Source organism: Micropterus salmoides, unplaced genomic scaffold, assembly GCF_014851395.1.
Source record: "Micropterus salmoides isolate LMB-PRFRI ecotype aquatic unplaced genomic scaffold, ASM1485139v1 Ms_hic_scaffold_2, whole genome shotgun sequence".
Lineage (NCBI taxonomy): Eukaryota > Metazoa > Chordata > Actinopteri > Centrarchiformes > Centrarchidae > Micropterus > Micropterus salmoides.
In genome coordinates, this window is record NW_024041150.1 from 17,364,880 (window position 1) to 17,377,978 (window position 13,099).

Sequence of the window (13,099 nt, forward strand, 5' to 3'; positions counted from 1 at the left end):
TACTGAACTGATATTCACGTGTTTCCACGTGTTGAAATGAAGAGATGAAATTGGTTGGAATAATTGTTCTTGCTGAATGAAATAAAGTTTAAACTTCTTCTCATACAGTGAAACTTTTTGTTGTTCTCCTGAGACACCCTGGGATCTCTGGCAGTTGTTCCCCACTGCATTGGGAACCACTTGCTATTTAATTTACGTGCATAAACGTCCTTGATAACACTCCAAGTTACTCCTTCCCTGCATCACTGCTAAACTTCTTTGGACTGACAGTGTCTGGAATAACCTGTCAGACCTCTCCCGTAGCCTGTCGATGGATCATTACAACCTCACACACTGTAATCTCACTGACTGTGAGAAGAACTGTCTGTATGGTGCAATACGTTGTCTGATTCATCAGTCTATTCTGCGGTGGAACATTTATCAAGATAATGCTGTACCAAACTGCACCTAATGAGCAAGTTGAGGGAGTGACACTACCAGTCTGCCAAATTAGAGGTAAGAGACAACCCTGATCTTTAGCAGACACATGTGAGACGCTTCAAAAATGAGGGCCCTGCCTCTTAAACTCGCTGCTTTTAACCCTTCCTCCGTTTCTTCGACTTGTTTTTTACCTAGAAGGAGCAGAAATGAAAAAACTCTCTTGACGTTCCTCCATATATCACCCTTGTCTTCAATTGGTGTCAAGTCAGATGGAGTCTGAAATTGCAGGCATCTGGTGGAAATGGTTCAGGTCACGTGATGGTCTGATTTTCAAAGCTTCAATCTCAGATACCAAGTCAGCGCTTGTTCAGCAAAATGAGTAAAGGAAAAGTGATGAAATAATGTAAAAGAAATACTGAAGTACACCAATGTAGGTAAAATGAAAATAGGGAGAGGGAGGTGAAGGAACAGAAGGAAGGAAATAAGGATACAACTATGTTTTATTTTTGCCTTACGCACAAAGAGGAAGAAAGGAATATATCTCAAAAGCTCTAAAAGCTGGTTCATGTTATAATTTGAATCTTGTTCATCAAAATGAAACACATAAAACAAATGTTACCCAATTTACAATGCTGTCTTCTCCAAACATTTTCAGCTATCATGCCCCAGGATAGTTTTTGAGGTTGTTTCATTTTCTTTATACTGCATATTTCCATCAGCCATGTGATATTTAAAACACCACAAAATATCTGCAACAACATTACAATTATTGTTTCAAAATTAGAGTTCACGCATTACAATATTTACTTATTAACACATAAAAGGGGTTCATACGAAAAGTATGATTGAAGACACACATCACAACAACCAACATGATCTTAATCATCAATTTTTCAATACAAAAAGTAAATTCTTCATTCTTTCTACCTAATTTTTCAAAACAGTATAATCAAATTTCTTTGATCTTTAAAGCAAAAATCCCAAGTCTCAGTCTGGGGAATTTGCAGCTTTTCTTTGTTTTATGTGATAGTAAAATGCCTGTGGGGTTTTAGCCAAGCTAGCAGAGTGGCTTTAGGTATGGCAATGTTAATCTGTCAGTCTAGGTCCAGCGTGAAATGATCATTTTTGGATGAATTCCCCTAAAAGTTTGTACATTCTGTTGGGAAATTCGCGGTCTCTAGAGGACGAATCCAAATGACCGACATCACACACGCTATATATTTTCTTGTTTGTATAGTAATGGATTAAAACATATATAGACATTGAGGATTATGGAGGCTGAAAAATGATTGTGAGATTACTGAATAATAAAATTATTGCTATTTGCAGCCCCATGGAAAACGTCTGGTGAATAAAGCATGACAGATAGGTAAAGAATTGTGCAACATTTTTCATTTTAACTTTCATTGAAACACTTTGTCTGCACATTGCTTAGGGCCTGATCTCAAAGTTAGGGGAAAAATGCATGTTTTTCCAATAATTAGCACTGAACAGCATGTGCTGATATTACACTGTTATGGTCACAGGAGAAAAATTACTTTCAACTTGTATTCCCACTTGTAAACCCTCACACTGTCATTATAGACAGTTATCATTTATGCGACATAACCCCAACCACTGCCACCATCTACCATCTCCCAGCTGCCAAATAACAATTCCCAGACATTACACAACTCTGTGAGATGGCTGCTTCAGATAGTGGTTATGGTGATGGTAAGAATGGCAGCTCCCCCTGGTGTCATTCCCTTAGCTCCCCTAATGCATGGCCATCATCAATGTGCTGCAGATTGAAGTGAAATGATTGGGTATAAAGCCGCGAGAAGGGGCCTGTAATGATGGGGCCTCAGTGTCCATTGAAGTGAAGGAGTAATCTATCTGAGGGTGTGATAGCGCTGACCATAGTGTAAGTGGCTTCTAAAGGTCAGCGAGTGGACCGGGATGTAGGAGCGCTTGGGAGGGCCATTATAGTCATTCTGTCTCACTGTGCGAGCTTCTGCCGCCTGATTGATACCTGAGAGAGGATTTGGCGCTGCTGCAGTGTGTATTATGCAGCATGCTCTTTGATATATTGCTTGTGTGCGTCTGTGGTTAGATATTGTCTGCTGGTCCGTGTAAATACGAAGGAGGAAGCTGTGGGTAACCATGTAAGATGGTCCGGGCAGAGTGTTTCATTCCACGTCCCCAGGAGAGGCTCTGGAGGAGCACGTCTTTTTTCCGCAGCCAGCCCATCAGCTCCTATAAGCTCTCTATCACCTTATTCGTCCACAACTGATGACTCTCACACAACCACTCTCTTCATCTTTGACCAAAACAGACTCAGACGAAGAAATCAATGGAACAAGGAGCCGTTCGCCCCACCGAAGGAGCTGATGTAATTAAATCCGTCTGCAGGGTAAGAGAAATAAAGCAGAGGAAAGCTTGTGAAGTGCAGGGAGAAGTCCCGGGGGGTATAATTAACAATATCTACCGTTAGTATGCCTCTTCTTTCTCTGACGCTCACAACAGTACAGACTGACGCAGAGGCAAAACCCCTGACAGACTTCCTGCCAGTGGGTTTGCTTCTGCAGACCATCATGCTTTTTCTTGTTGTTTTTTAAGTTTGTGTAATAACATTGACCTGGCTGAATTTACATCACTTGAATATCTTGCTCCTGAGCTCAAAGCAGAATCATCATTACATTGTATTGGCCACCGAGATAATCGTCACTTGTGAATTAACTGGACAGCTATGAGCTTACCCAGCATGTAAATGAAGCCACTCATCAGCATAGTAACATTCTAGACTTGGTTACAACAACATGGTTGACTAACAAAGCAATACATCTGGTAAGAAGAGATTCCTTTTTCAAGATTATCATACAGAATGCTGGAAAAACTTGTGGGGAATATTATTCTCCACTAATTGAGCAGCTACTCATTAAATTGAGAACCACCTGCATTGCTCTTCAATAACAAAATAACTTCAGTTAGAGACAGCATTGCTGCTGATGTAAACACAGATAACCTCAGCAACGCCTGCAGGAAATTCACCAATATTACATTAACTGAGCTTTCCAAGACTGTCACTGAGTGTGCCTCCACCACTGTATTCACCCTGGGCCATTATAACCATTAGAGAGCACAATGTATGTTGTCACAGTTATGCAGATGACACACATTTCTTAAAGTTAAACAATGAAAAAACTGAAATCTTACAAGTCAGCCCAAAAACAAAAAGAGAAATGCTATTTAATAATGTGGGGAAATCAACTCCCTGGATTAAATCTGAGGTTACGTCTTGGTCATCTTAGATTCAGATCTAAGATTCAAGTCATTATGAAGGTGATGAAAACAAATGTTCCACCCTGAAACATAGCTATACGACCATTTTATGCTTATTCTATGTCTGTGCCTGTTTCCAGTCTTTCAGCTAAGCTAGCTACCGACGGCTGGCTGTAATCTTATATTTAATGGAATGATATCAAACTTATTTAACTCTGTGCCAGAAAGTGAATAAAAGTATTTCCCAAAATGTCAAGCTGTTAGAGGAATCCTATATCAAAATATAGCTTTATTGAAATCCCAGCTCAGGGTTCACTTACAAACTTTCTTTCTGGAACTTTCATGATATCACATCAGCTTTATTCAGTTGTAATGTAGATGGATATGTTGAAATGCAAGCTCTGTAGATGATTTCTTAACAATTGATTGCATAACACCATTTGCATAGGAAGACCATGTTATCTATTCCAAAGCACAGAAAACCTAGCAAGTGGACCTTGAGTTAAGACTGTTTTGTCAAACTGTATTTGCAAGGTCAAGAATAAGCTTTCATATTAATCTAAATTATTTTTGCCCTGCAATAGATGAATCCGGCCAAGTTTGTCAGGGTAGATGGTAAAATAAATGTAATTTACTTCGATCTCTTTGTATAGATCTTTTCTTACTTTAATCAGTAGCCTATTAAAAAGCCACATTAAATCTACTTTAAAAGCACTGTAAACTGAGTACCATAGAGAAATTATCCAAGAAAAACACAAGCACTGTTCATATAAATAGTGAGAGGACTGAATACATTTTTCTGAATAACCTGGAAATTTATGGTCAAGGAGATTAAAGCAAATTGTCTCCCTTTAACTCAATTTCTATTTCTCTCATGTGCTCACACATGAAATGTGGTCTGCCAGGGCAGAACATTGTGATCCAGTTGGATTTTAACACAGAGGTGCTGTGCTGGCAGTAGCAGGATCCACACATCTGAATGTCAGCTACAGAGGAGAGAAATAAACAGGCCTAAAATAAGACTGCTGTGTAAAACTGGTCAAAATTTGCAGAGCACGTCTTGTCACATGATTCTCCCCTCAAGTATTTAACACCAAGCTGCAAATTTGATGATGGCGCTTCAAATATGCATCTGACAGTGCGGAACAGCCTGTAACTTCCAGTCAGGTGTCTCTCATAAACTTTTAGGTTGTGAGTCATAGAGATGTGACTGGGTGCCAGACCTTTCTGTGCTATGTGATTGCTTGGTCCTAAAACAACAGAACGCTTCCCAATAGCTGCTTAATTCTTATGAGGGTTTTATGAGTCGTGATGAAGAGCTCATTGGCAACGTGCTCAGTCAATAGCGCCTTCTCTTCTGAGCAGAGCCTCGGCCGACCCCAGCAAATTGACCCGGAGATTTATACAGCTATTTTCTAAAGGTCCCCATTCGTGGGCCTACAGTCAGGAAGGCAAATTAGTGTTTCAATGGATTTCACTTTCAATTTGAATGCGGAGCGGTTGGAACACTGCCCTGGCTAAGGGGAGGCCATGGGTAATAGACTCTTTTGTGTTCTGCCACTTAAAGGATCAAATTCTTGAGGCTGTGAAGACATTCAGCACAGCAAGAGAGATGATTTCCTTCAGCTGCCATAGGTGGTGAATCCTATGGCTGTATCTACCCTTTACTAAAAACCATACACTGAGGAGCCCTGTTCAACTGACACTAGTAAATTGTGGTTGCATTTCAGCTGTAAATCCACCCAGGATGCATTGATCCAGATTCTTGAACCTAAATCAGCATTGGAGGTGGTCTGCAGAGTACTGTATGGTAGTACAACCTCTCTTCTGTTCACATATGGTAACTACAATGGAAGAAATTTAAATACACAATAATATACAGACAGGAAGCTTGTCAAAAATAGATATAATGTAATGTACATGACCTGAGAAATAACAACACCTGAACAGTTGAATATCCAGTGGCTATAATGGTGAGATCCTTCACTTTAAGAAAAGTAGTATTACAACAATTTAAGCTCAGAAGAGCTTTGAGCTAACTGCTAACTTCAGCATGCTAAAAAAGCTTCCAACAGCAGCGTTAACATGCTGATGTTTAATAGGTATACAGATATTGTTTACCATGTTCAAGTGTTTAATCATAAATCAAAGTATTGGACCAATTTACACTTTGTCCTGCTGATGACGCTAGAGGGAAGTTCAGGGGATTCATCATCTGAGGGCCACGGATAACTGTACCAAATGTTATGATATATATTATATCACAGAGTACGGTCTAGACCTGCTCTTTTATGAAAAGCGCTATGAGATAACTGTTGGCGCTATATAAATAAAATTGTATTGAAAATTGAATTGAACCTCCTGTTGTCGCTGAAAGAAAAGCGGATGACCAAAGTCAGAAGGATTCATCTTCTGGGGACCATGAATGTCCAGTAGTCTTGGACCATTGTGGCTAAATATTGATTTGATTTGATCTACATTTTTCTTCTGTTCTTCACATTGCATTTTGTTAACTGATAAATATAATCTATTCACGTGTTTAAAGGCATTCTTACTTAACAGCATTTTTTCCACACCTGCCTAAACATGCCTTTTGCACAGTACTGTATGCGTTCTAAGTATTACATTTGTGGATAATTACCATTATTGATGCATTAACACATGGAACAGCAGCTGGTCATTTTTTTGGTCAGCATTGTACACTGTAAGGCAGTTTAATATATGAGAATGAATAATATTTTATGAACTAATCATGTGTTTTGTTTGGAAAATTTTAATCTGAAAAGTAGCTGACTGTCAAGGAAATGTACTGGAGTGAAAAGGACAAGTATTAAGTAGCGTAAAATAGAAATGCTCAGGTAAAGTCCCTCAAAATTGTACTCAGAGTAGGTACAGAACTTGCAAAGTAGATTTACACCACTGCCAATATCTAGAAATAGCATAAGTATATGACAGCCTATCTGCAATTAACTCCTGCAGTAGCTTGTGACAAAAGAACAAATGGATGAAGAGGTCATAAAATAGGTCCATGTGGAAAAATTAGACAACCCAACAATGTGTAATGTTCATTTTAAATACTTATTCATATTCCTTTCTTTATTTTTTACTCTATTTGTCGTACATACTGTATGTAAAGCATTGGGAATTAGCTCAGTATTTTTATTTTCCTTCACAGTACAAAGTTGACATGCCATTAAAAACATTAGATCAACAGTTTTTGAGGCGACGAAACGCATGCCATACTGGGCCTCCAGTCAGAAGCAGAAAGCAATGGTGGAAAAGCAATAATCCTGCTGTGACCTTATCTCCTGCTGACAGGACAGGGAGTGGTTAGATGGGTGACATAACTCAGCACTTCTACCCTCTCAGCCAACTCTCACAAGCTCTTCAGTTCATCCATCGACAGTGTGACATTTTAGTGTCACACAGTGGTCCTGTGGAGGAGATGTGAACCCCTACAGTTCAGAGAATAATGGCCAGCCAGCCAGCGATCATTGCTATACCCCCCATGGGAGCCATCTTGCGTAGACCAGGGTCACCTGTCAGGGCCTGGTGGTAAAGAGAGCCACAGAACATCCCCATGCCCGCTATCAGGAGGGTACCGGCCTGTGTAGGGGGTAGACAGACAGTCAGTTAGCAATAAATTGCAGATGTAAGGCTGCCATATTTAAAACCAAATCTAGTTCAGCGTGTCTCACGACTCAAATACAGCACAGCAAGCTGAAGGCAGAGTACTCTTTGCCACTTTCACTGGATGGCATCCACACTGCTCTGAGATGCTTTCAAAGATGCAGTGGGAACACACACAACTTTCAGCATCCTCAAAACTATGGATGCAAACTTGAAGAAAAAAAAATGCAACCATTCACATAACATTGTTGACAAGTTGCAGATGTATTGGGGGATGGCAAATCAGCCTGTCCAAAAAATTTAGCAATCAATGCCAAATGATTTCCCCCTCTTTTGTTGCAAACCGCCACTTTGTCTCTGATAACACAACTCAATTTAATTGTTTGGAGTACAGCAACCTTTTTTGGTCTTTTTGGTTCCTGTCTCTTGAATTTGTACTTCTACCGTTTGCAAAGGCAGAAGCTGGTTGTCACTTTTAGCTCTCTCTATTTCTGCAATCTCTTCAAAATGATCTATTTTGACATTGTCTGCTTGCTTGCTAACTACTTTTTACTCTGTCTCATAGGCAGCAGATTAGGCGTTTCATCTGACTCATGGTTGGTGGAGGTGTGTCCTGTGTAGTCAGCCTGTTGCAGCTGGTAGTTTGTTGGTTAATGTGACAATAAATATACTAAACCTCTGATGCAAATTAATTATTTAAAAATCATACAATGTGATTTTCTGTATTTTTGTTTTAGATTCCGTCTCTCACATTTGAAGTGTACCTATGATAAAAATTACAGACCTCCACATGCTTTGTAAGTAGGAAAACCTGAAAAATCAAATAGTTGTTCTCCCCACTGTACAAGCATGTTTTTTTTTTACCAGATCATAATTTCTAATTCTTCAGATTAGCTGAACTGCTCCATAATCTTTGCACGTATCCCCTGGAAACTGCAGAAGTACCCCTCATTGGAAATCACTGGAGTACAGCTGAAATTGTCCTTCTACTAGATATGACATCCAAGAGGTCCTGATTGGATTGGCCATCACATTGATGAAACCTAATCTGGCATGCATCCCCTTCTCATGCAGTTAGTTGATTTTGTGGTTGATGTTTTTTTTTTCTTAAATAGCCTTTACACTGCACATACTTGGCACTGCAGGGCCTGCATATGTTTGAAATCCTTTTAGTCATAATGTGATAAAACCAGGAAACCAGAACAAGAAACCACAATTTCACTGCTCCATTGCCAGCTGTTGGCCACATGTTCAACAGCCTTAAGGAATAGTGATTTTCTGAGTGAGGGCTGACAGGTAATGGCAGAACGACACTATCACACCACTAGATCAATTTTAAAGGACACTCAAGTGCATCCAGCCCTGAGAGCTGGTATTAGGCTTTCATACTCACCACAGCGGGTTTGCCAGAGTGGGCAGCACCCAGCAAGGCCAGGCTGTGATAGAAATGGTACTTGTTGGCAGTTTCAAATAGCTAGAGGGGCAGACACACAGAGACAGAGATATCAGAAGAAAAACTTAATTTGCTAAATCTTAACTTTAGTTAATCACATTTTTTCTGGAAAAGCTGTTAGAGTGCTACCACTAGGCTATACAGAGCAAAAAAGGACTACTAGAGGACGGCTAATGAGTTGGTAGTGTAAAAGGGGGATGGGTTACTATAATGCCCTAGGGCTGAAACGATTCGAACGATTAAATCGATTACTAAACTGCATCGACAAAAACTCTTTGCATCAAGGCTTCCTTTAATATAGCACACTGTTTCGCACAGACATTTATTACTGTCGCACTGAATTATGATGGCACTGTTTGCTTGCAAAGTTGAGGAAGAGAGAGAAAACAGCCAGGGAAAAAAGAAGAAAGTGTCCAAAGTATGAGATTATTTAAAGCTAAAGAAAACAACAACTCTGTAATGTTACCATCCGTCCACCATAAAACAAAACTTTTGTGCCTCGGCAACAGCACCTGATCAGAAAGCAGCCGGTGTTCTGCCAGCGGACCACAGACAAGGTAACAGTAACAGCAACTTTAGCATTTAACTGAAATCATGATTGATTGTTGAGTTAAAAGTAAGCGCAGTCCTCAGCTGAAAATGGACCCACGTGCATTTGTTCTCCTAACTTGGGGAGCTGCACTTTTTAACTCCCCTCCAGCTCTCTCTGTAGCTCAGACAATCTCTGCTACCTGCATGTGCTATTCCATCCTTTCACCCAGATTCTCTGTCTTTCTAATAACAAACAACAGCTGCTTCGTTTGCAGGATCGCTCATTTCACGTTTAACATTTTCTTGACAAAACCTGCCGCCGCCAAGCAAAAGTAAACGACGCATTGATGAATCGTTAAAATAATCTATAGAAGCTTCAAGTACTAAAATCATTGTTAGCTGCAGCCCTATAACGCACATATTAAACAATTTCTAATCAACCAGGCCAAGTTCTTTAATCACACAAGGGACAATGTATCAGATCAGACTGGAAATATGACGAGATATTTTGAAACCCTTTTCCTGCTCCATAGGGCGAGTCACGCAATTCTTAGCATACGATCAGTAAAAAACCCTGTGCTATGTTTACCTTCATACTGAGCACCAGTCTCAAAATCACACAGTCAAGATCATGATCCCTGACCAGATCGCAGAAGTAGAAATGGTATCAGGAGACCGTGGCCGTGATCATGCTGAACGTTTCAAAGAACTTTTAATATCACAACCTGCTATGTACAGCACGATTTACATACCACTCTCTGGTAGTCATCGGGGTCGCTGTTTTTGAAACCTAAAACAAGACATAGGTGGAACAGAAAAATGACATAACGCATTACGTTTTGTGACTATGACAAACACTTAATTATAACTTTAATAGTAATCAAAAGGCTTGACTTTAAGATTCCCTTCAGTTCTCCACATGGTATTTTGGTCACAAATGTCATGAAGCCTTGAGTCAGTATAGACTTTAATTTAATGCTTGTGAACACTGGCAGTGGTGAAAACAGTGGTCCTTTCTGTTGTTACAGTGTTGTGATAACACTATTATTAATAATATAACTCAAGATTGATAGCAGCGCTGTAGCCTACTGTCCCATAGACCCATTTCAAAAAGTACCAACATCTAACGTTAGCAACGGAATTTAGCACAGCCACCAGCTATGTTAGTGATTGAGTAATTAAGTATTTAAGATGCATCCAGCAACCACCAACTTGCATTTCTGCCTGCATGTTTGTCATTGACCCATTCCTTTAAAAAGCTTTCTTCCACCATGACACTGAGGCGGTCACCTTGATAACAAAAGTGTTTACTTCACTAAAATAACGTGCTGCTTGGTGTGTCGTTTTGATGCCGAATTCACAATTGGGCTATTAAACATTAGCAGCAGATATGTGTTCGTCTTTTAGAGTTAAGCGGCCGTGTGGATAAGGAAGTCAACCTTAAATTGGCATCTTTTGGCACGGAGGCTGGAGTGGTAAGCACATGACAGTGTTTCCTCAATATGTTTTACCGTCCAGCCCAGTGGAAAGACTCGTGCATGAGTACGGAGTGTAAGCTAATGTAGAGTCCCTACCGTGAGCCCCGTATGCCCCAGCTGCCACCGCTGAAGCCCCTGACAGAGCTGCTAGCCTTCGGACGATCCCAGAAGCGGTCATACTTTGTAGCTGCGTGCGTTTCCTACGAGCGAAAGACTGACGGCGATGTTGCCTTCACTGTCTTCTTCAAAAGTCCGGAGTTATGGATAATGGTATTTCCGGGCATGAGGTTAAACAACCTAAACGTGTTACGATAACTGGAAAAATAATACAATGTAACAAATTCGTGCGACAGAGAGGGAATAACCGAATTTCACATGTTTTAAAATATCTGTGATTATCTCATTAAGTTTTCTACTTTTTGGTTAAGGAGGGCTGTTTCACAAAACCAAGATGCGTTGGCTATCAAGCCGGGATTTTCCAAATATCCTGGCTGAATATTGCTGTAACTCGGTTTCAGGAAAGCTGTGGATGTATTCTCAAGGGCCTCACTCTGTGTTGAAAAAGTGGTGAGGATATAAGGACTCAGATTAGGAGCAAGATGCGATAATGCACAAGAACAAGACGAGAAGATTTTTTAAAACTAGGCTGTTTGAAGAAATATGAAATGCTGCAATATATGAGTTTTTTGGACAATGCATATTTGTTTCTTCAATATTTAAATTGCATTGCATGTTTTATTTTTGTGCTGATAAATCTTTCTCAAAGCATTGTCATTTGTTAAGAACATTTCTTGGTCCAAGCTACTTTTCAGAACAAATGCTTTCAAAAGCAATGGGGACAAAATCAGCCATTTTAAAATGTGGTGGGGACATGTCCCTAGGGTCCCAAGTGTAAATGACACCTATGTGTATTCTGTGCAACTAGCCTGCTCCATGAACATAACTTACAGAATTCAAAAACATTAGGCTAGATTTTGTGTTTTCAGGTTATTTCTCTGGCACTCCTAGAGTGGCCTTGTAAATGGACTGGGACAATGCAGCTATATTTCCTGATAACAGCAATAGCAGACTGGTCAGACAGAGGCCAATCCATCCATTGTCAACCGCCTATCCTGCGTACAGGGTCGTGGGGGGCTGGAGCCAATCCCGGCTGACATTGGGCGAAAGGCGGGGTACACCCTGGACAGGTCGCCAGTCCATCGCAAGGCCACACACAGACAAACGACCACTCACACTCACATTCACAACTAAGGACAATTTTAGAGACACCAATTAACCTAGCCTGCATGTCTTTGGATGGTGGGAGGAAGCTGGAGCACCCGGAGAGAACCAACGCGGACACGGGGAGAACATGCAAACAGGCCAATACATACAATAGTTCATTATTTAAGTTTTTTATGTATTCTTTAACAATGAAGGATCATGTGTAACTCGTGTATGTCATTTGGCATGGGTGGCACACAATTTGTGATAATTAGGTTTCATAATTGTATAATCCTCCAAAATTACTCCCAGTTCACTGGACCAATAAATCTATAGTGTTCTGTACGTTCATGAAACAACAGGGAGAAGGCACCACAATGTCTTTTGACCTTTTATTTAGCTGGAATCACTTGTCTGCTGGGAGAGGAAAAAAAACAAAACAATGATTAATACATTGTGTTTACAGATTGCATTGAAATGCTTCTCTTTCTAGTTTCATGATTTCCTTTAAGTCCAGTTAATAATTAGCACAGCAGGAATTGTGCACGGTGTCCTTCCTTCAGGTACTACCCTACTATGTTGCCAGACTGGCTCTCAGAGTCCTGGTACAAATAGGATATTTATGAGCACTACACCACTGACTTCTTATCTCGATAGATAGTTAGATATCCATTTGGATTAGCAGTTGTAATTAATACTTGCCCGAGTAACATATTAATTTCTAATGGTTATGTTATAGTTATAATGGTTTTTGTTAAGAGCAGTGATTAGTAAATGTAGCCCATCTTTTTTTGGTTATAGCCTACATACACATTTAGTTGGCCCACTATTTCTCGCAGTTTTTTAAGTGTGTTTAATTTTTAAAAAGGGTATATGTTTTTATTCCTTTCACTTGCATTATTCGCTATTGCTCACTGTGTGTAAAGTATGCTGAAGGTGTTTTCTCCATTTCGACATCAGTAAATCTGTATTCAGCTTTGTGGTCCCTTGAAGAAATATGTAAACGTGCATTTCTCCGAATTACTTACACCTGGCTTGACACAGTCGCTACTCCTCAGACAGGTTTGGCCTTCGTGAAACTTATAAAGCCGGGATGCACTGACCAAACTAGGTCAAGCTTTGC

At 40.1% G+C, this 13,099-nt stretch overlaps 1 protein-coding gene across 1 annotated transcript; it reads right to left on the minus strand.

Annotated features, from left to right (window-relative positions):
• Positions 1 to 6,819: 6,819 nt before the first annotated feature.
• On the minus strand, positions 6,820 to 11,020 carry tmem256 (transmembrane protein 256). The gene is made up of 4 exons (XM_038732098.1): positions 10,870 to 11,020; positions 10,048 to 10,085; positions 8,705 to 8,785; positions 6,820 to 7,287 (listed from the first exon to the last, which is right to left on the minus strand). The coding sequence occupies exons 1-4, from the start codon at positions 10,949 to 10,951 to the stop codon at positions 7,144 to 7,146; spliced, it is 345 nt and encodes a 114-aa protein (XP_038588026.1). The 5' UTR covers positions 10,952 to 11,020; the 3' UTR covers positions 6,820 to 7,143.
• Between the last annotated feature and the right edge of the window lie 2,079 nt (positions 11,021 to 13,099).